General features: G+C 32.1%; 5 protein-coding genes across 6 annotated transcripts; 1 reads left to right on the top strand and 4 right to left on the bottom strand.

Moving 5' to 3' along the window:
• Window positions 1–2,283: 2,283 nt before the first annotated feature.
• On the top strand, window positions 2,284–6,705 carry LOC132269120 (vesicle-associated membrane protein 722). The gene is made up of 5 exons (XM_059770161.1): window positions 2,284–2,686; window positions 5,132–5,273; window positions 5,457–5,577; window positions 5,758–5,820; window positions 6,316–6,705. Exons 1-5 carry the CDS (start codon window positions 2,497–2,499, stop codon window positions 6,460–6,462), a joined length of 663 nt encoding a protein of 220 aa, XP_059626144.1. The 5' UTR covers window positions 2,284–2,496; the 3' UTR covers window positions 6,463–6,705.
• Window positions 6,706–7,211: 506 nt separating this feature from the next.
• LOC132269119 (pantoate--beta-alanine ligase) lies at window positions 7,212–10,877 on the bottom strand. 2 transcript variants are annotated; one of them, XM_059770159.1, is made up of 4 exons: window positions 9,927–10,872; window positions 8,488–8,601; window positions 8,036–8,167; window positions 7,212–7,526 (listed from the first exon to the last, which is right to left on the bottom strand). In XM_059770159.1, exons 1-4 carry the CDS (start codon window positions 10,515–10,517, stop codon window positions 7,410–7,412), a joined length of 954 nt encoding a protein of 317 aa, XP_059626142.1. In that variant the 5' UTR covers window positions 10,518–10,872; the 3' UTR covers window positions 7,212–7,409. The 2 variants fall into 2 exon arrangements, with proteins under 2 accessions (XP_059626142.1, XP_059626143.1); XM_059770160.1 differs by having other exon boundaries at window positions 7,499–7,625; window positions 9,927–10,877.
• Window positions 10,878–12,377: 1,500 nt separating this feature from the next.
• LOC132268369 (protein SULFUR DEFICIENCY-INDUCED 1-like) lies at window positions 12,378–13,564 on the bottom strand. The gene has a single exon (XM_059769223.1). The coding sequence runs from the start codon at window positions 13,012–13,014 to the stop codon at window positions 12,598–12,600; it is 417 nt and encodes a 138-aa protein (XP_059625206.1). The 5' UTR covers window positions 13,015–13,564; the 3' UTR covers window positions 12,378–12,597.
• A 1,638-nt stretch (window positions 13,565–15,202) lies between these two features.
• On the bottom strand, window positions 15,203–17,605 carry LOC132269640 (protein SULFUR DEFICIENCY-INDUCED 1-like). Its single transcript, XM_059770889.1, has 3 exons — window positions 17,510–17,605; window positions 15,507–15,674; window positions 15,203–15,376 (listed from the first exon to the last, which is right to left on the bottom strand). Exons 1-3 carry the CDS (start codon window positions 17,603–17,605, stop codon window positions 15,203–15,205), a joined length of 438 nt encoding a protein of 145 aa, XP_059626872.1.
• Window positions 17,606–18,733: 1,128 nt separating this feature from the next.
• On the bottom strand, window positions 18,734–22,131 carry LOC132269639 (protein SULFUR DEFICIENCY-INDUCED 1-like). Its single transcript, XM_059770888.1, has 4 exons — window positions 22,018–22,131; window positions 20,231–20,443; window positions 19,787–19,942; window positions 18,734–19,417 (listed from the first exon to the last, which is right to left on the bottom strand). Exons 1-4 carry the CDS (start codon window positions 22,129–22,131, stop codon window positions 19,010–19,012), a joined length of 891 nt encoding a protein of 296 aa, XP_059626871.1. The 3' UTR covers window positions 18,734–19,009.
• Window positions 22,132–22,461: the final 330 nt, after the last annotated feature.

The following is a 22,461-nucleotide window of genomic DNA, read 5'->3' as shown; positions in this document are numbered from 1 at the left end:
TCAATGTCAAAAAGATAGTTTGAGACTCTTATAAAAAATAATATATCTATTTTTTTGGAATAAAACGTGTATTTTAGGACATATCAAAATAAAAAGATAAATAAAAATTTTGGAATGGAGGGAGTAGTTATCTACAAATCTTTTTTTTTATTTATGATAGGAGTCATATTTTTAGTGAAAAAAGGCATTTATAAGTTATGAATGATATGAAAATCTTTTATATAGTTATTAAAACAATCTATAACATAGATTAATGGTATGAAATCTTAAAAAGTAGAGGTGTGTTTGTGATTAATAATGGTATGAAATCTTGAAAAGTAGAGAGGTGGTGGTGTGTGAGAGCTCTTTTTTGGGAGGAAAATTTTGTTGAAGGAAGGAATCCAAGTAGTAAAATGAATAGGTGACTCTGGACATTTTTCAATTTGTGGATATGCCCGAGAGTGGGTGGACATATGTTTTTAAAGTTGGATTAGGTTGGTGTTAACTATATTTATTCAAATTATTTAATCACTTCAAATCTTAAGACCACAAAGAGAGAGAGAGAGAGTTGATAATGGACATTCGCATTGCCAAACAGCCCAAACTATTCAACCTTTAGACCAAACTAACAAATACACGCGTATATACATTTTATAGTAGGTTGAATAGTTCACCAACAAATCCTCGTCAACCAATTATGATATATATATATATATATATATATAAACTTAAAAACCTAAGGTTTCCTTTTTCTATTTTTCTTTTTGTTAATAATAATGGTGTTGAGTTTCTTAGGATATTTTATAATTTATTATCGAACATATGCAATCTTCTTATATTATATATATATATATATAAATATGAAATATGTGAGAAACTTAAAAACCTAAGGTTTCCTTTTTCTATTTTTTATTTATTTATTATTGTTAATAATAATGGTGTTGAATTTCTTAGGATATTTTATAATTTATTATCGAACATATGCAATCCTCTTATATTATTTATTTATTTTGAAATAGCAATTTTGAATCTCTTATGGCACATTTGGATGGAGAGATTTGAAGGAACAGTGAGTGAAAAGGAAAGAAAAGAAAAAATAGTATAGATTATGTTTGGGTTGTTTAAAATGAGATAAAAGCTTATATTTTATTGCTCAAAAAAAGAGAAGAAAAGAGATAAATGATTGTTTAAGGGGTAATTTCATTATTCCAAAACTGCCATTAATGAAGAAATTATTATTTCACTCATATCATATCTATTTAAAATGTTATGATAATAATTTGGTTACAATCATTTTTATTTATTATCCAAATAAAAATATTATCATTTTTTTTTCCTTCTATATTCAAACATGAGTAGAGATTATTGTCAAATTTTATTTATTTATTTTATCTCATAATTTATATTATCATCTCCTTTCTTTTCTCTAATATGTATTGAACTTTAAAGCTTTTATAATTTGACATCCAGTGCATGCAGCACTCCCATTCCGTCGGATATGTTCCCTTGGTCTCAAAGAAAATAATACTGTTTGAGAACATCCCAAATTATTACTAAAAAAATGCAATAAAAAGCTTACTAAAAAACATGAGTAGTTCTAAGTATGTTATGGTATTTCTCGAAACTTCAGATCTTATCGTGTTAAAATTTTTTGTTGCTATTCTTGACGAGTGGACCAAAATTGAATTCAAAGCTAGCTGTTCCAGAACTACCTTGGCTTCAGACAGGTCAAAAATTATGGTCAACGCCTGAATTTTTGTCTTACCATAAATTATAATAATATGAGAAAACATAAAAAAAAAAAAAAAAAAAATGCAATACAAAGAATAATAAACATTTTCTTAAAATATTCAGGTGTTTACACGTTGTAATCATTTTATTTTCATTTTACCAAGAATTTTGAATCAAAACTTTATTTTCAAGTTATGCAAATGTCTCTATTAGACATGACCCGCAAATCACATTTTAAGAAATTGTCCTTTACCTAACATTAAATCTAAAGCCTTCACATTTTATACTTATAAAAGAGTTGTAGTTATTATTATTATTATTTTTTGCCTCCCTTCACTTTTTTATTTTATTAGTGACTTCAAAATTTTTAAACAAGAAAAAAATTAGCATTGTATGCAGTGTGTATATGTATGTATATATATATATATATATATATATATATATTAGTACTGTATTATATATACAAAAATAATAATAATAAATCCTCCAAGTGAACTGGACTCTTGGCATTTCCGTTATTTACAAGAGTAAGATGGGTTGTTAAGGAATATAATAGAAGAAAAGACATTACGCAGCTTAATATGGAAGGGAAGAGGAAAAAGCAGAGGAAATTGCGACTCTCTCTCTAGAACCTATTTTCTCTCTCTGCAAAATCAAACTCAATCGAGAGTCGTCGTCCCTTAATCGTCACGCTTTCTCTCTCTCTTTCTACATATATCTTCTATTTCCCTTTATCTCTCTATACTCTACTTTCTCTCTCTAGAATCTAGGGTTTGTGCGAGACAGATGGGGCAGCAGTCGTTGATCTACAGTTTCGTGGCCAGAGGAACGGTGATCCTCGCCGAATACACCGAATTCAGTGGAAATTTCACGAGTATCGCTTTTCAGTGCCTCCAGAAACTCCCTGCGACCAACAACAAGTTCACCTACAACTGTGATGGCCACACCTTCAACTACCTCGTCGAAGAAGGCTTCAGTGAGTCCTCATCAGATTTTTCGTTTTTCATTTTCTCTGATCCGTGTGTTCACCATGTTCTCTGATCTGATCATAGGTTATATCTATGATTTGCTGATCATATTTTTAGAATCTTTTAATCGAGTTCGTGATTATCTCTGCCTTTACTGTTTATTACTTCGGTTTGATTGTTCCGATTTACATCTTTTAAACTTATTATCATCTGCTCTGTTTGGTTACTGAGAAAAGGGTCGGAAAGCCGGTCAAATGAAGATTTAGATTATAGTTGCAATACGTACTAGGACTCGAAAATACAAAGAACCTCAACCATCTAATTCCAAGATATTGTCTTGGCGCAGTTTTGTTGAATTTTTAATATTTTTCCTTGAAAATTAAAGCAGCCTTGTGCAGACGATTTCAAAATAAAACGTCTTCCTTCTCCGTTCAATAGCAATGGTAGTGATTATATTTTCTGTTGTATATTTTAAACCATATATGCACACTTTATTAGTCAATTCTGTTTCGGTTTTTTATTTTTGTTTTTATAATAATTGGTTTCATAGATCAGTTTTACAAGCAGCATACTGAAATATAGTTTTTATCACTACGAGCTTGATATTCCGAGGTTCTTTTTAGCAAATATGGTTAGTGTTAGTGCTTTCTTTATTTGTGTGTTCTGTTGATTGGTTCGGTGTTTCTTCTGAGATTTGACAGGAGATGGTCAAAGGGAGAGTAATCAAATCCTTGCTTAGGCTCAAAATCTAATGAATGTTTCAGATACTGTCTCTATATTTTCAATTGATACCGGTTCTGTTTTTAGTATATGAGATCTGGGCTATTTAATCTGATATTATGATTTAGGCATTGGGCATGCTAACTTCTCAGTTTTATATTCTGAAATTAATTTTTACATGTATGTCAAATGCTTAATTGCCTCACAATAATCCAGCAAGGATCTATTGGTTCAATATGCTAATTAATGAATTGCTCAACAAACATTCTGATGAGATTAGAAACAGAAGCCAGGTATGAATAATTTCAGGGGGTTGTTTTTAGGTCCGTTCATTTGAGTTGTATCATTTGCTGGTAGATTGGTCGTTTGATCTTTGTTAGCCATTTATTTAAGTGACGTTGATATATATATATGTTACATTACATTTATATTTCTTAATGCATGTAATGTTGCATATTATGTTTATGGTGAATTTGTAAATGTATATGTTAAGTTATAACTTTTAAAAGTGTTGGTTTTGTAATCTTCATATGCAGTTGACATTCTTTTGAGTATACACTTAGACTGAATTGTCTTTTGTGGTTTAGTTTTTTCCAACTGGTCAAGAACTTTTTTTACTGATTTATCTCTTAATACCGAGGTACCCTAGTTGAGATCTCTAAGTATGAGTTAAGAAATGAAAATAGGAGGAAGCAGTCTGAACTATAGAAGTTGAGCACTTAAATCTTGAGGACTAAATCAACAAACTCTAGTCGAAGGACATCAATGTTTGAACTGGGTCGTGATACAAAGACGCCACTCAATGATTCTATTTTCTTTCGAGAGTAAGAAGCCAGACCAAGTATCCGATATACATATGCTGGAATCGTTAGCAATTATGTTTTATTTTTATTTATTTATTATTTTTTTCTTGTAGCGATGAGGTTTGTATGTGTGTGTGTTTATCCGATATTGATTCATATTGTGCTGTTTTAACCCAAAATGGTAAAAAATGTAATTATGGGTGTCGAAGATGCTATTCTTCTGAAGATATATTTATTTCTCTATGTTAGTTTTACTCTTTTGTTCTCCTTATAACAAGTTTGTTGTCTGTTATGGGAAGAGAAGCTCAATAATTGGAGAAGAACCAAATAAAATAGCAGTGTGTGCTTTGTGTGTATATGTGCACTTATGCACATTTGGTGTGAAATTATTCTTCATTGGTTGGTATGGCCCTATGGTAATTCTTTTTCAGAATCTTTATCTGCCATTCAGTTGTACATTGTTTCTTTTCATTTGACCTGAAAGAAGCAGCTTACAGCCGCACGACATGTTCCTTCTCAAAGTTTGTTTTAAGGTCCCAAAGGTAGTTATGAATTTGTTTCCAACAAATAATGCATGGCTTGTATGTATGTTTGATCTCCTAGGCGTTTTTCATTGATATTTAAGAAGTGTATATGTCAGGACAAGATTTACTGCAGGAAGGGGACAACCTCTTGGTTATTTTTTTTTTGACAAACAAACAATAATCCCAGCTTTTATTTGAAAACTACTTAAAAATTAACATGTCCTGATACTTTTGTTAGAGTAAATAATGCAAAATTTGTTGTCATGTTGTGTTGGGTCGAACAATAGAAACTATGAATTTGATTCATGTGAGTTTGATGTTTTGGGGCTTTTTTAATCACTTTATTTGCTCCCATTTTGGGTACTTTAAATTCTTTTACACTAACTTCATCTTTTGAATCTTACAGCTTACTGTGTTGTTGCGGTGGAGTCTGCTGGCAGACAGCTTCCGATGGCACTTCTTGAGCGAGTTAAGGAGGATTTTACTAAAAGATATGGTGGAGGAAAGGCCGCAACAGCTGTTGCTAATAGCTTGAATAAGGATTTCGGGTAATTTTTATTTTCTTTTATATGTATATAAATCTGAAAGGAGAGGAGAGAGCATTAGACTGAGAGGCCTTGGTAATTTTTATTTCCCTTACCACCTCATATGTTGTTGCTGGCTATTTCTGAAACTGAGTGTGCCTTTTCTCTGTTGCAAATTTAACTGCTGCATTATTGTTAATAATATAGGCCCAAACTGAAGGAGCACATGCAGTATTGTGTGGATCATCCAGAGGAGATCAGTAAGCTTGCAAAAGTGAAGGCTCAGGTTTCAGAAGTCAAAGGAGTGATGATGGAAAATATTGAGAAGGTTAGGAGAAGCTAATGTAGTCGTTGATCGTCAAATGCAACAACTAATCTAAAATTTCTTTTCAAACAATAGCTAATTTGAGTATAACATATCTTCAAGTCATGCGATCATAACAACTGTGGAAATTGGAAATGGTGAATGATTTGATATTAAGGAAGTTTATCGATATGCACTTTGCAGGTTCTTGATCGTGGAGAGAAGATTGAGCTTCTTGTGGATAAAACAGAAAACCTTCGCTCTCAGGTAAGTTGATGCAAAACAATATTCTTTTAAGGCTTAGAATTTAGCAGTCTTACTTAAATTTAGCTAGGCAGATGAACTTTAAACGAGGCACACTACTAATTTATCTGGATTTAACCAGATGCCATCTGGTCATGTTTATAAACAGAAATAAAATAAGGAGAAAATTTTGGCAACAATCTCTAGGGATATTTGGCTATTGAATCAAAATGGAAGTATTGAGATGGTATTATAATGATATGAATATCAGTTAGTTTTGTTTATTATCAACTGAGACTTGAGGCTTGTAGTACACCCAAGTTGATTTAGGTGGCCTATTACTTTTGTTGCAGGTAACACTGAGTACTCGGTAGTGATCTCAGATCATGGAACTTCTTACCTTTTTCTTATTTCTTCTTCTTCTTCTTATTATTTTTGTTAATCATTATCAAAATTCAATCCTTTTCTAGAATTTGTTTGATGATGTAATGTAAATATGTACCGTTAATGATGTTGCAGGCACAAGATTTCCGGACACAAGGAACCCAAATGCGGAGAAAGATGTGGTTCCAGAATATGAAGATAAAGCTGATCGTTCTTGGTATCCTCATTGCCTTGATTCTCATAATAGTTTTATCTATTTGTGGTGGGGGAAAATGCAGCTAGCGTGTGGAGAGCCTTCTCATGCTTGATTAGGATGTTTGTGGTCAATAGTGAATTGGTTCTCTCCGGTATAATAATTTTTTTGGTGTTTGTTTACCTTTATATATATATTTTCTTGTGACACGGTTTTCCCCTTCTGTTATAGTTTGTATTTGTCAGACAATGTTCATCTAGTTTGTGCAATTGAGACTTTACATCTTCAATGGTATTGGAGTTCCAATATGAACAATCTTTATTTGCCCTTAATCACTCTTTGATGGATGGCACTTAACACCTTTATTTGAAAGGTTGTCAATAGGACTCACAAGAAGTCCAATCTATAATCTATACATAGGTAAGCACTACATGGTCTTCTAGCAGATAATATATAATCTATACATAGGTAAGCACTAGCATTTTCCCAAGTCTATTCTGAGAGAATCTTTTACAGTTTGGTGAAAATATATGCTTCCAGGTTGGCCTGACATCCTAACATACTTGTTCAATATCGGGACAATTTTGTAAACATCAATTGATGGAACTTGGATGGTTTTTTTATTTTAACACATGATAAACAAGTTGCCAGTTCAATAGCAGGACAACTTTGTAAACATGGACTGATGAAACTTGGATAGTTAAAACACATGACAAACAAGTTGCCTCTTTGAAAATGCATTGTCACATGTTGGGTGTTTTGCAATCTGATCCAAAATTTTAAGTCATTAGGTGGTATTGTCACGGACCAAGTGTTTTGCAATCCATAACCCAAGCCATTGCTGTAGAAAAATGTAATAATTTTTTTATATTTAAAAATATTAAAATGATGAAACCAGCGGATGTGACAGGATTTATTCAACTATTGCAAATACAATTCGATTATGGGTGTGGCTAAGGGATTCTGACATTTGAATGCGAAATTGTGACCACAAAAAGAATTGGGCATGAAACTGATCTCGATCACATGGTACCATTCATACATTGATTTCCATATTGTCAATCAACCTGACCTTTCCGAACCAGGCAGCAACACAGAAAACAACTGGACTCCTAATCTCCTCCACTGCTTCCATACTCTCTTGATCTACAATCTGCTGGCCAAACATAATTAATAAGACCAAATTTTCCTTCCCTTCCAATTTCTAAAAATATTAATATATGCGAGGAAAAAGTCACTCTTGATCTACAATCTGCTGGCCAAAGATAATTAATAAGACCACAATTTCCTTCCCTTCGAATTTCAAAAATATTAATATATGCCAGGAAAAAGTCACAATCATCTCAAGTGGTGAAGGCAAAATAGAACAAAAACAGCACACATAAGAGAAGAAAGTGTATTTGCTATATTGACAGATCTTTCTTGTATGCATTGGAGTCATTCAACAAAAACAACTATGAATATTCTTCAAGAAAAAGATGAATATATTTTCTTCAAATTTATTATTATTATTATTATTTTTGTTGTTTCAAACTGACTACTTGATGTACTAAGTTCCATTAAGTAATAGAACGTGAAAAACAAAATGAATTTTTTATTTTCAAATACATCTGAATCAGGTCAAGATGCACACAAGCAAAAGAAAAATGCTTCATATCTTACCTCAGCATAATCAACTCTTCCACCAGCTTCCTGTATGGCTTGAATGACTGAGTTTCTCAAATCTCCACAGTTAACTTGACCCTTTTCGGCCGCACATTTAGATTTCAACAACGACCGGTTAATTGACAACGCCTGTAAGAAAATGGCATAAGTTGTTCAAATAATTGTTTGGCAGATTTAAACAATTTCTGGATGACCTAAATTTGATTGAGCTACTTCTGAGTAGATCACAAGAAAAGAATTGAACATATAGAATAACATATAAGCATTTGAAGATGATAATTTCTGATCTACACGACGGAGAATAACAAAAGATAAACTGGACAACCACTTTAAATGTATCCACTTGCTTTTGCGGGCATGCCTAAACAATAAATTATTAGGAAAAATTAATGAGAAGATCTCTAAATCTTGTGTGAAACAGAGAAGTCAGTAAGTATCAATGAGAGAACCTTATCCCTCTCTTCAGGAGAGAGGTGCACGTTGCGGGAGCTCATTGCAAGACCATCATTATCTCGTACAATTTCAGAACCAATCACTTCTATGGCAAAATCAAGATCTCGAACCTGAAAGAGAACCATTGAGACGACATGTTAATGGTTGTCAATGTGTCATCAATAGATAAAATAAAAAGTCCATCTATAGGAAAGCATTGCCTTCTTCCTGAAGATGGCGAGAAATGTCATCATTTATCACTATGCTACAAAACACTAGGTGGTGAATCATAATTTCAATCGAATCCTCCTAACATCAAACATCAACTGAACCAGGGACCTAGAAACCGTTCCAAACAAAGCTCAAATTTATTTATGTAACTCAAACCCTAAGCCAACCCAAATCAAGTTGTAGGTTCAGCTTTAGTTTTCCAAGTATGGGTGAGGCAAAGTGCAAAATGCAGAATGCATCTAAGCAACTTTATTAGAAATAAAAGAAGGAAAAAGGAAACTATCTCACATAATGCACAGAATGGAGGACCAAACTTAACAGTTCAATAGAATTTTGAAACTGAAATCACAAATCAATGTGAATATTGGATAATTGCCAGTCCATCAGACCAACAAATCCATGTGATAATTGAATGGAATGGAACATCACATGTTGCTCTACATACATAGATAATATACATGCATATACATCTACATATAAATATACACATTGTACATTATATATGTTGGCTTTAGGCTTATGGTCCTCACAGATACCAACAAAAGTTGCAGGCAACAATAAAAAAGTTTCAAATAACCCAATCTGAGATAGAATATTACAAAGTATACACTCCGGAAATGAACAAAAAGGACCAATAGAATAGAAAACATCCCGTTTCTATCCGATAAAATTCTTTATTATCTGAAAGCATGAGAAACATTTTAATGATTCTCTGACAAAGAACTACATCCCACTATCTAAATTACCCTTTTACAGCATAATTAAGTACATCAAGGTAATCATACAACCCTCTTGAATGTTATTCTCCCAATGCTATTTTACAACTTTGTTAATTCGTTTCTGTGTTCTTAATGGATTTAGTACACTATTAGGTATCCAGAACATGAAGAAGAAAAGAACTGCAGAAGCCCAGCAAATCAGATTCTATTTTTCTTTTCTGTTTAATATTCTGAAATTAGAAATAAATATTAAAGGGCTAACCTAGTGCACGAGGCCCCGCCATTGTGGAGTCTGGAAGGGTTTTATGTATGCAGCTTTACCGTGATTGGGGCAACCTTACTGTTGCTCCAGGCGGACCCTAGTTAGAAATGAACATTATGGTTACCAAATTCCCAATTACTAGATTGAGTTGAAATATTATACAAAATTAACCTAATTATAAACTTCAATGACAATGACAATGACAATGAAATTATAATCTACCAAACAGATAAAGAAAACTGACCATTCGGCAAATAATTCGCCACTGCTGATAATCCTTTTTGCCAAACATGGCGACATCAGGCTCAACAATATTGAACAGCTTGGTAACAACAGTAGCAACTCCCCTGAAGAACACAGGTCTACTCTTCCCACACATACCCTTTTCCAACCTCTCAACTCTAACCCATGTTTCATGCCCCAATCCCTTTTCCTCCAAGCAGGACACCACTTTCTCTCTCTTCTCTTCTCTCTTTACCCCACCACCACCACCAATCCTGCTGCTGCTATTGTTTCCATAGTCATACAAATTGTGGGGGTGGAAAACAACATCAACACCACCAGGAACAGCCACGAGCTTCTTGATATCGCCATTAAAATCAGATGGGTATGTGGAAAGATCTTCAGAGGGAGAGAATTGACCTGGATTGACATAGATTGAAACCACAATGAGTTGGGTGAGGTCATGGGCTTCTTTGATGAGTGAGAGGTGACCCTCATGGAGGTAACCCATGGTGGGGACTAAACCAATGGTCTTTCCTTGGGCTCTCATGGATCTTGACCACTGCCTCATCTCGTGCTTGTCTGTGATTATCACAGGTTGCTTCACTGCCATTTTTGTCAATTGCTAGGGCTAGGGTTTGGTGCGCTTTTCAATCAGAATACGTGCGTGCTTGAGATTTGGAGTGCAAATGGACGAAAAATGTTTACCAGTATGATACGATTTTTCCGAAAGTGGATTGCGAAGACTCAAATGGTGAGAATTTTGTGATTGTTTGGTTGATGGTCGTTGCTATATTAAAATGAAGTGCACATGGACAGTGACGATTCAAGCGTGGCGGCTCATGGACGTCGAAATTGGCCGCGGTGGGCGGTTTGATCTTGAGGTTGGTAGATGTGCCAATAATAAAATTGGACTTCCATGCCAAGTGTTATGTTTGGATCACTAAATATGAGTCACGATTATTCAGATATGATATTTATTATGAGCACATTTATTATGAGCACATTTATTATGAAACGAATGAAGTAGTATATTCAAATTTTTGTAATTTTTTTTTTTATATTTATGTTTTTCATTTTATTTTTATTAAAGTATCATTTGTGCAACCCAATTTATTATTTATTTTTATTTTTAAATATTTTTACTTCTAGTATTATTTAGGTTATAATGCATCATAATACATTATAGATAAAAATAATAATAATAATATTTATACATCATATTTATATCTCTCGACGCTGCAACATTCATGAATATAAATGTTACATTTTATTATAACAGTGCATCAATATTTCTAAAATTAAATGCACCAATTCTCAAAGTTTGTTTGCAACATGATATATATATATATATATATATATATATATATATATATATATAGAGAGAGAGAGAGAGAGAGAGAGAGAGAGAGAGAGAGTTTTATTCACTTGCATGTTACATGTTTCCGCGCACAATTTGTGTGTGCCCACCAAAATATGAATGATATGTTTTATGAACCATGCCAAATTATAACACCTCAATGAGGGACCAATTAAAGACAAATAAGTTAACAATCGGCTAAAATTTTAGGGTATAATGGTTACAAGCAATAATAAAATAAACTAAAGAAAATAATATTTAAGTATATGGTTTTAGCTAAAGTCTTCTGTTGAACCTTTTACACTTAGCAAAATAGTAAAATACATTGTGATGGAAATTCTTAAAAATTAAATATGAGTGCGGTTGCTTTTAAAAATGGTTTGTATTGTTAATTAAATGCAACAATTCTTGTTAACTCTTTGTATCTCTAAAATCTTGTTACAATTGATAATATATCATTTGCAAATATTTATTATTGTTAATATAAAAATAGTTATTAATTTTTTTTGGGTAACATATTACATTATTTGGTGATTTATTACATTTCAAAATACTTTATAAAATAAGAAATCTCAAATTATCTTTCCAAATTATACTTGTAATATTACATCAATTTCCTTAGTGAAAGGAAATTGATGATTTTTTCTTTTCTAGTAGAAATTTTTATTGAAAGAAGTTCTCCTAGATGACATTTGAAAAATATTATTATGATGTCATTGGCAAAAAAAATATTCGATCGCAGTAACGGGGATGTTGCAGATGACATGTATCATCGTTATAAGGTATGCTTGATTATATTAAAATATTCCATTCTGCATGTTGGGTAATATACATTGTCCTTTTTTTTATATTTATTATTGTTGTATTTTATATTCTTTTACCAAAATTGTTGGCATATTCTTCAAGAAGACATAGTTTTGTTGAAAAAAACTGGATTGGACGCGTTTAGTTTCTCAATCTCATGGTCCAAAATATTACCAAGTAAGACTATCCCATAAATTATTGTCAATTATTCATATAAATATGAGTCCATGGAAATAAGTTGAATTCTTTATTTTATTTTTATTTTTATTTATTTATTTTTTCTCGATCCAACTGGGATGTATGATTTTGATTATATATATATATATATGTATATATAATCAAAATTCTACAACAATAACTTCTAGCAAATGGTGACAATTAAATCTCATTCTCATACACTACTTCTTTATTATTATTATTATTATTATTAATTTTTGTTTGTTTATTCTAGTGTGTCAAAAAGATAAGACAGATATTCAATTACTTGCCAAAATTTCCTCTCTAGGAAAAAAAGAAAAAAGAAAAAACTTTAACAGGCCAACTGATCTCTGAATGGAGAGAACTCTTCAAAGATGGGAAGCCTTCTGGATCTGAATGGGGCCCAATCAGTCATCAACTTTTCAAGCCCATCAACAAAGTCATCTTCAAGATTAAGCCCCATAAAATTTGACACTTCTTCCGGCGGTTGCCGGGATTCAACTTCCAGTAACAATTCCTCTGCCCGATTTTTGGATTTCAAATCATTAGAACCTGGAAATCTACCTTGAAGCACATCTTCAAGAACTGACCGGGCCTCGTCATACCGGGCTTGCCTGATCAGACATTGGCCCAAGTTACACGCCTTGTTGGCATCGGGGTCGATCATTTGGGCTTTCTGGTACACCACCCCTGCAGCCATGTAGTTTGTCTTCTGCATATAGGCCCAGCCCAAATTTTTCTGCAACATTTACAATTTACAAGCCCGACTTGTTAAGATATAACAATAGTGTTGTATTCTCCCAGTTCATAGCTGGCATAGAGTCATGCCTTATGACGTGCTAATGCGAGCTTTTACCATTGTAGATACTTAAGGGTGTGTTTGGATAAACGGGAGAAAAAAGAAAAAAAATGATAATATTAGTTAGGAGAGAAAAGAAAGGAAAAGAAAAAAAAGGATAGTAATAATTTCTATTCGTGTTTGGATAGATAGGGGAGAAAAGAAAAGAAAGGATAATTATTCTTATTTGGATAAGATAGAGGAGAGAAAAGAAAAGAAAGGATAGTGACTAAATTAACGCCCTACCATTTCATTACCACTCATACATTATCTATTTCTAAAATCTTGTTTCTTTTTTATAGTTCAATGCAATGCGTAAAAACAAAACTAAAAAATAAAAACAATACATTAAACAATAAAATCACAATTATAGTACCCAAACTAACTTTTCGAAACTAATTTAAGCACAACAAAAGAAATTAACAATTTAGTGTGTAGAGAATGTTTATTGCTAATTAGTCAAGGGGGGAAATAAATTCTTGCTAATACAAATAGAGTTTTTTTTTTTGGATAAGTTAGTACTATGATTCTATAATTTAAACATTCCAAACCCTTCCCAATTCAGTCAGATTCAAAAGCTCAATCAATTATCAAAATCTGACTACCTAAAGTGGCTAAGAACATGTTTGCAGGTCACCAAAAAGAAAATTAATATTCCAACAATTTGTTAATTACCTCATCGTTGCCTATCTTTATACATCTCTGTTTTATTGTGGTTCTGTCCACAACTCCAAGCTCTTTAAGCAAAGGTTAAGACAGTCATAATGGACAAGGGCAATACTTGAAAGTCATCAGTTTTCAAGAAACGAGAGGTGTCTCACAAAAACCCCTCCAACTGGAGGAACAGAGCTATTATTTTCCAGTTTCACCTTATATTTTATGGGGCTTCCACAACGGCAATGAGCAGTTGGGTAAGGAAACAAAGTGCATTATGTTCTCCCACATTGGCATCCACAGTACTCATTATTACTAGAAAATTTAGTTTTAGGTTTATGCAATAATTGGGACATAAATGAAATTATTTTTTAGCATGTTGATTTGTAAAAAGTATTTTTGGTATCAGTAATTTACAACTTATTCCCACTATCCTTTCTCTCCCTATCTTCTCAAATTGGGAGAGAAAGCATATAAGAGATAGGGAGGGATAGCTATTCCTCCCTATCCTCTCTTTTCTCTTCAATTTATCCACCCAAACACACTCTCACACTATCCTCTCTTTTCTTTTCTCTCCCTATTCCTCCAAATCAACCCTACCAAACACACCCTAAGGTCCGTTTGGTTAGTCGAAAATTGATGGTGAAAAGTGAAAGGAAAAGAAAGTGAAGTGAAAGAAAAGAAAATTATATTTCTATCATGCATTTGGTTAGCATGATTTTTTTTGTAAAAAATTTGTGGGAAAATGTCGTTTCATTAGTTTAGTTAGCAAGAAAGTGAAAAGAAAATGATTTATAGGCCAAAACTATCTTTATGAATTCAATACTAAGTAATATACATCATGCAACAAGTATAATAAAAACTATAAATAATTATTTTATGAATAAAAATATATGTGTGTGCATATATATAGATTCCTTATTTAAAATGTAGAAAATTGTAACTTAATTAGGAGTCCTAATTCATTAAAAAGAAGTCGCTCCTTTTGTGAATTTGAAAAAGAAGGAAGAGAAATAACTAACAAAGGTATAATTGGAGACTAAGATATAATGATACAATTTTCACGAGAATATCACTGAAATTTTTGTGTGTTTTATGAAGAAACATTTTGAGGAAAATCAACCAATTGCGAGAATATCACTCTCTTGAAAACTTTTCAGTTCACACTAACCAAACTACAAAATAATTTAAAAATTTTCCGTTTCTTGGATAATGAATTTTTATAATAAATTTCATTTGTTTCGATATAAAATATTTTTTTAGTTTTAAATTTTTGACATTTGACAAAGGTCTAGGTTGAGTTTAATGGGTGGGATATGCAAAATAATTTATATGAGTAAGTTATTTTTGTTAAGTTTTAAATTTTTTTTTTCTTCATAAATATTTTACAACAACCAAACACCAAAACATTTTAAATATATTTTGTATCCAAATAAATGGAGCCTTAGTGTAATGTACGTACCAATATTCGTGAAGTTTCTTGTTTGACGGAAATTTGAAATTTCTTGCCATGAGAGCGTGCAGTTTTTGTGGGTTTTCCATTGAAGACATGTCCTTGGTAGATCAACCTAAGCTTATGCTTTAGCAATGCTATTTGTTCATCCACTCTGCCGCATTTCTACAAATTAAACCATTACATATTATTAGGATAATATATTAATGCGTATATATATATATATATATATATATATATATATATATATATATATATGTCTTTACATATGAAATGTGAATGTGTCCATATGTACCTTGTATAAGTCGATGAGGACATTATCGAGTGAATCCTGGGCTTGTTTGGAGCAAAAAACCCTAAAAGAATTGATGGCTTCAATGGCCTCTTCACTTTTATCCAATCGCTTCATTACAAGTGCCATGTCCTTAAGGGCACTATCCACTCTATCTCCTGCATTTATAGCCTTCAAAAACAATACTATTGCTGCTTCTGGATCCTTCTGAACTAGCTGAATTCATATATATATATATATATATATATATATATATATATATTGAAAAAAAAATCATAATAAATAACAAGATTGACTGATACATGAAACAATGAAAGAAAAAAAAAACATAAAATAAGTTTCATTTAACAAGAGGATATATAATTGTACATAGAAGTAACCTATACATGATTCCCCCTCCTCCCGGCCGCGGGGGAACCCCTCCTTCCTTTCTAAGGATGGATGTTTATAGCACTATGCCAAAGACCTTTTGATACCCCAAGCATATGTTATATAATCATTTCATAAAGTGTTTATAATAGTCTATGCATGCTCAAGTATGTTTCATGATTATACAGAATATTTATCATTTTTTTTTGGTAAGTTATACAGAAAATTTATCATTATATTCTTTTCTCACTCATTTACTTCATTACGAGTAAGATACTCATATTCAACACTTTGTTACACAAAAATATCAATTTATCCCTGTCTAGTATTCACTATTGAGAATGCATTTCACAATGGTAGAATATGATCTATTGAAAAAAAATATTGCAAGTAGGTGCAATTGGTCCCCAATTTCGTTAGCAATTCTTAATTAATTCCAATAAAGTGAGGAGTTTACAAATCAAACTTCAACAACCATAAAATAAAAGATGGTATTGTCAATTGTCACTAAACTTTAGCTCAATGTAATCACATTTTCTCTATGTACCTTTTAAAGTAAAGTTGAAGATTTAAATCATAACTGAAATAAAGTGCATCAATCATATGTATATCTCACCAGAGAGATTACATGAATAAACTAAAAGGTAAAGGGATTGCAAAAGTGGCATATAAGAAAATGATATGATAAGAATGGCAAAATATAACGGAAATTATTTCCAAAAAAAATATAACAGAAATTTTGATAAAAAGAGGCAATTATGCACCTATTTATCTTCAATTGATGAGTAATAGGGGCCTAAAAAAACTTAAGCGGGGAAACTTAAAATAAAAAAGAGAGGGGGGGGGGGGGGGGGGGGGAATTCTCTCGTAACTAGCCCGCGTAGAACCACAAGAATTGTTAGTTAGAATGAAATTTTACTAACTCAACACTTTTTGAGTGAATTTAAGAAGAGTTGCTCTTTAGAGAGCACAGTGCGATGAAAATTGTAAGCAAGAGTTATTGGCTATTATTGACTTATATTGCAGAATTAGTCTAAAGATTTGAAATGGGGCGGTTTAGTCTGCGATACATGCTGAACATTCAAGTTTGTTTTGCGGTTCTATGCATGGTTTATTATTTATGGACCTTTATAAAATCATTCTATTTAAAAATATTTTAAGATGGCAGAGCCTTATAATTAAGGACGAGTAATACTCTTCGGAGAGCTCCCTCACTACGAACGTACTTTTCATTTTAATCAATGACTTGAAAGATATATCAAATAATTCATTTGAATCTTTACAGATCTAAAAAAACCGCATAAATCTTGTGGTTAAATTTAGATAGTTCATCACTCTCTCTTGAGAGCATTACTCAATAAGGGAAGGTCGAGATTGAAATAAGGAGGAATTCTTATATGTATAGCAGGTACAAGGAAGGCGTACCTACAACGAGACAAAATGTTTTAACAAGTTGAAAATAAGATATTCAAATAGGTGTTGAATAAATCAATTGTTTTACTACATACTTGAAGCTTTAAATTGTGAAAGTAATAAGATATACATGAAATGTTCATGATATATATGTATGTATTCACCAAACTACGAAAAGAAATTAGAATAATAATTTTGGAGAGAGAGAGAGATCAGGGACACACCTGAGCAAGTTTAGCTCGGACATAAGGACCGTCACCAGAAGGAACCTTGTAAAGTACATGAAATGCAACTTTTTGCTTCCTAGAGCCCATCTTCATTGACCTAATTCCTTCCATTCTCTCTCTCTATGAATGTCTCTCTCTTTCTATGAATTCATAGAGAGAGAGAGAGAGGAGGGCTGCGCTAACATATTGAGGCAGTGAGGGAGAAAGTGATTGAATATTGTTGTATTATTGTTTTATTTACCGGCAAAAAAAACAAGAAACTGAATATTCTTGGTTTACGCTAAGACAGATCAACCAACAGCTCTAACACGTTCGTTATTGGACACGTGTTGGCCTGTAAGTGAAAGCAATTAATTAACAAATGACTATACATATATATATATATACCTCCTTAATTAATTGTCGACAGAGTGTCCTTCCCATTGGTCTTACGCAACAAATTAACAATCACAGCTATGTTGTTGTGGTCCTAACTAATTAACAACCTTACTAGTAATATACTTACATTATTACATTAAATTAAGTTAATAACGTTGATCCTCGTTCACATATTAATAATAATAAATTTTTTATTTTTGTTACTACTGTACGTGCATGCATGTATACATTTATAGCATATATTGCTTAGCATACATTGTTGCTACGTTACTAGCGTATTTTATACACTAAAAAAGCATGTCGGTTGAGGACTCGGCCGGGAGTGAATAACTATTTTCAACTAAGCATGTATGTGTGCATATATGTGTGCCCGCGCATGCATGTGTGTTTTGTACTACTTTTTTATTACTAAACTTAGAAGCCACTTTTAAGGCATGCACACAAGTAATGTTATAAAAATTGATTTATTTTTGTAGTTACTTCAATCAACAGAGTCCGACAAGGACTCTTATAGTTATGTAATTGGTGACAATTATATTATTTTAACATATTCAATTGGTCCACTACCTTTAATATAAGAAAAATTATAAAAGTCTCAAATCATATTTTTACACAGTGATTGCCTTAATTATTTATCATTAATTAAAATTTTTTGTTAGACGCTCCTGATTGAAATAGCGAAAAAATGGATCATCTTCAAGTATAACAGTATTCTTAATATAATATTAAAAAATATAAATCAAATTAGAGGAAGAAAAAGTAAAAGAAGTGCTATGGATAGCTCAAGACTTGAGAGATCCGGCTCCATCCACAGTGTCACAATATGTGTGAAGAGTAGTCATGTTCACTTTAAAAAATAAATTTCTGATTTTGAAAAATTAACATATGATAAGTAAAAGTCTCATTTTTTTACTGATCGTGGTTATGAACCATTACAATTTCAAGGAAGGTTGCACTACTAATTTTGATTAACCAAAACTTTCTAGTAATGCAACAATCTTATACCACATATATAATAAACACACCCTATTTGAAAAAAAAAAAAAAAACAGCTAAGAAAGTCTTATACTACAGGCATTTTACATATTATTTATTTATTTTTTAAAAAAATACAAAACCCTAACAGGCCAACTGATCTCTAAATGGTGAGAGCTCTTCAAAAATGGGAAGCCTTTTGGATCTGAATGGGGCCCATTCACTCATCAACTTTTCAAGCCCATCAACAAAATCATCTTCAAGATTAAGCCCCATAAAATTTGACAATTCTTCAGGAGGCTGCCTGGATTCAACTTCCAGTAACAATTCCTCTGCCCGATTTCTGCATTTCAAATCATCAGAACCTGTAAGTCTACCTTGCAATACATCTTCAAGAATTGACCGGGCTTCATCGTACCGGGCTTGCTCGATCAGACATAGGCCCAAGTTACACGCCTTGTTGGCATTGGGGTTCATCATTTGGGCTTTCCGGTACACCACCTCTGCAGCCACGTAGTTTGTTTTCTGCATATAGGCCCAGCCCAAATTTCCCTGCAATATTTACAATTTACAAGCCGAACTTGCTAATATAACAATAGTTACTTGCAATAGAATGCAACAAATGTAAGATTATTACTATATTCGCAAATTTTGTTTATTGACCTTTCTTCGTCCCCTAATGATCAGGAGTCTTAACTCTCAAACCCTAAGTGAAGGTTTGAGACAGATAAAATAATAAAAGTACTAACATCTTATGACATCATATGATCTGCTAATGACGTCAACTTTTACCAATGTAGATATATACTAAAGAATTAATCCTAAATTATTATCATTATTATTATTATATATTTTGCCATATTAAAAAATAAAAAACAAACCCCGAATAAACAAAGACTGAAAGCTGTTAATGTAGTGTACCAGCATTCGTGAAGTTTCTTGTCCGACGGAAACTTGAAATTTCTTGCCACGAGAACGTGCTGTTTTTGTGGGTTTTCCATTGAAGACCTTTCCGTGGTAGATCAACCAAAGCTTCTGCTTTAGCAATGCTATTTGTTCATCTATTTTGCCGCATTTCTACAAATTAATCCAAATTGTATTGTTAGTGAATTGTGTGTGTATGATGAACACTTTTTTGACATCATTAATTATATTATTTTTAACATTCTACATCGACTTAGTTTAGTTAAATTTAATGTATTGAAAGACATATATAATGTATTAAAGACGTGTAATGTGTTAGAAAATGTATACATCTACAGCAGGTGGGGACCTGACCGAGCTCATGCATTATGTATATACGTGTTTTTGCATATGATGTTACGTATAGCTAATTAATAAAGATGTGGATATATATATATATACCTTGTATAAGTCGATGAGAACATTATCAAGTGATTCCTGGGCTTGTTTGGAGCAAAGAACCCTAAAAGATTTGATAGCTTCAATAGCTTCTTCAGATCTATTCAATTGCTTCATTACCACTGCCATATCCTTAAGGGCACTTTCCACTCTATCTCCTGCATTTATAGCCTTCCAAAACAATACTATTGCTGCTTCTGGATCCTTTTGAACTAGCTGAGTTCATGATCGATCGCAAGCAATTTATTTATTTATTATTTTGAATAATAATAATAATAATAATAATAATAATAATAATAAGATTGACTGATACATGAAATAATGGAAAAAAAAAAAGAAAGTATAAAGTAAGTTCTCTTTACCAAGAGATTACATAATTGTACATATATAGAAGCACGATATACATATTTTATAAAATCATTTCAAAGAGTTCCATAATAATATATAACGGTCTATGCGTGCTCTAAGTCTATTTCATGATTATACACAAAAATTTATATTATATTCCTTTTGTTACTCATCTACTTCATTACCAGTGGACACTTACTCATATTGAAGAAACATGTTGCACGTAGGTGTAATTGCTCCTGAATTTCATTTGCAGTTCTTAATTAATTCTAATAAATTGAGAAGTTTACAAATCAAACCATAACAACCATAAAATAAAAGAGTGTGTTGTCAGTTATCACTAAACTTTAGGTCAATGTGATCATATTTTGTCCACCTTTTAAAATCAAGTTGAAGATTTAAGTTACAATTGAAATATTAAAGTGGATCATATGTATATCTCACCTGAGAGATTCCATGAATAAGCTAAAAAGTAATGGGTTTGCAAAAGTGGCATATAAGAAGATGATATGATAAGAATGGTAGGCGCTATTAGAAAGAAGATATAGTATAAATATGTGTGGGCTCAATATATAACGAAAATTTTGAATAGGAGAGACAATTATGCACCTATATATATCTTCAATTGATGAGTTATTGGGGCCCAAAAAAATTAAAGGGGAAAACTCTTCGTTTTTGGTTCTCGTGTATCCAGACCATGCATTATTATTCTTAGAAGTGTCTTTCTTTGGAGAGCAAAGTGCGAAGAAAATTGTAAACAAAGTTATCGACTGTAATTGACCTCTATGGGAGAATCTGTCTGGAGATATGAGGTACGTGCATTCAATGATTTACTTTGCCAGTTATCGTTGACCTTTTTGGTAGAATCAATTTGAAGATTTTCAAATGTCGTGATTTACTCTACCATAGAGTTATTGAGTACTATTGTTGACCTTTATAGTAGACCAGTTTGAAAATTTGAAATGCAGTAATAAATGTTGGTCATTTAAATTCACTTATAATTCCAAGCACTCAAAATTTTAAATTTAGCGCCCCTATGCATGATTTATTATTTTAGAACAGTTATGAGATCATTCAATTTAAGAATAGCCTTATAAATAAGTGAAGGTTGAGGTTAAAATGACCATAGGCTTACGCGCGAGGAATTCCTAGACGTACATGAGGTACCTACAAGGTGACGAATGCTTTAAAAAAAGTTAAAAATAAGCAAAAATTCAGAGTTTTCAAATAGGTGTTGAATACATAAATTGTTTTACGTACTTGAGGCTTTAAATCGTAAAAGTTATAAGATATAGTGTATAAGATGTTCATGATATTTATGCATTCACCAAAACAATTAAAAGAAATTAGAGACAACCCATTCGATATTTATTGCTCTAATTAAGAGTGGTAATTTTTTTTGGGGGGGGGGGAGAGAGAGAGAGAGAGAGAGAGGGGCATACCTGAGCAAGTTTAGCTCGGACATAAGGACCATCACCAGAAGGAACCTTGTGGAGTACATGGAATGCTTCTTTATCATTCTTAGAGCCCTTCTTCATTGACCTAATTCCTTCCATTATCTCTCAATCGATCTATATATAATATGTATGTATGTATGTATGTATATATATATATGTGTGTGTGTGTGTGTGATGAATTCATAGAGACATAGATCAGGGTTTAGCTAATATATAGAAGCAGTGAAGGAGAAACTAAATATTGTTGTATTATTGTTTTATTTACCAGAAAAAAGAAGAAGAAGAAAGAAACTGAATATTGTTTAAGTTCCTTAATATTGGTTTAGCTAAGACAGATCAACCAACAGCTCCTTGTTGGACACATGTTGGCCTACAACTGAAACCAATTAACGGATGACTATATATATATATATATATATATATATATAT

Source organism: Cornus florida, unplaced genomic scaffold (assembly GCF_030987335.1).
Source record: "Cornus florida cultivar Cherokee Brave unplaced genomic scaffold, ASM3098733v1 CherokeeBrave_3.0.0_Hap2_Chr08, whole genome shotgun sequence".
Taxonomy (NCBI): domain Eukaryota; kingdom Viridiplantae; phylum Streptophyta; class Magnoliopsida; order Cornales; family Cornaceae; genus Cornus; species Cornus florida.
The sequence above is the reverse complement of the archived record's forward strand: the minus strand, read 5'-3'. Positions and strand labels throughout refer to the sequence as shown.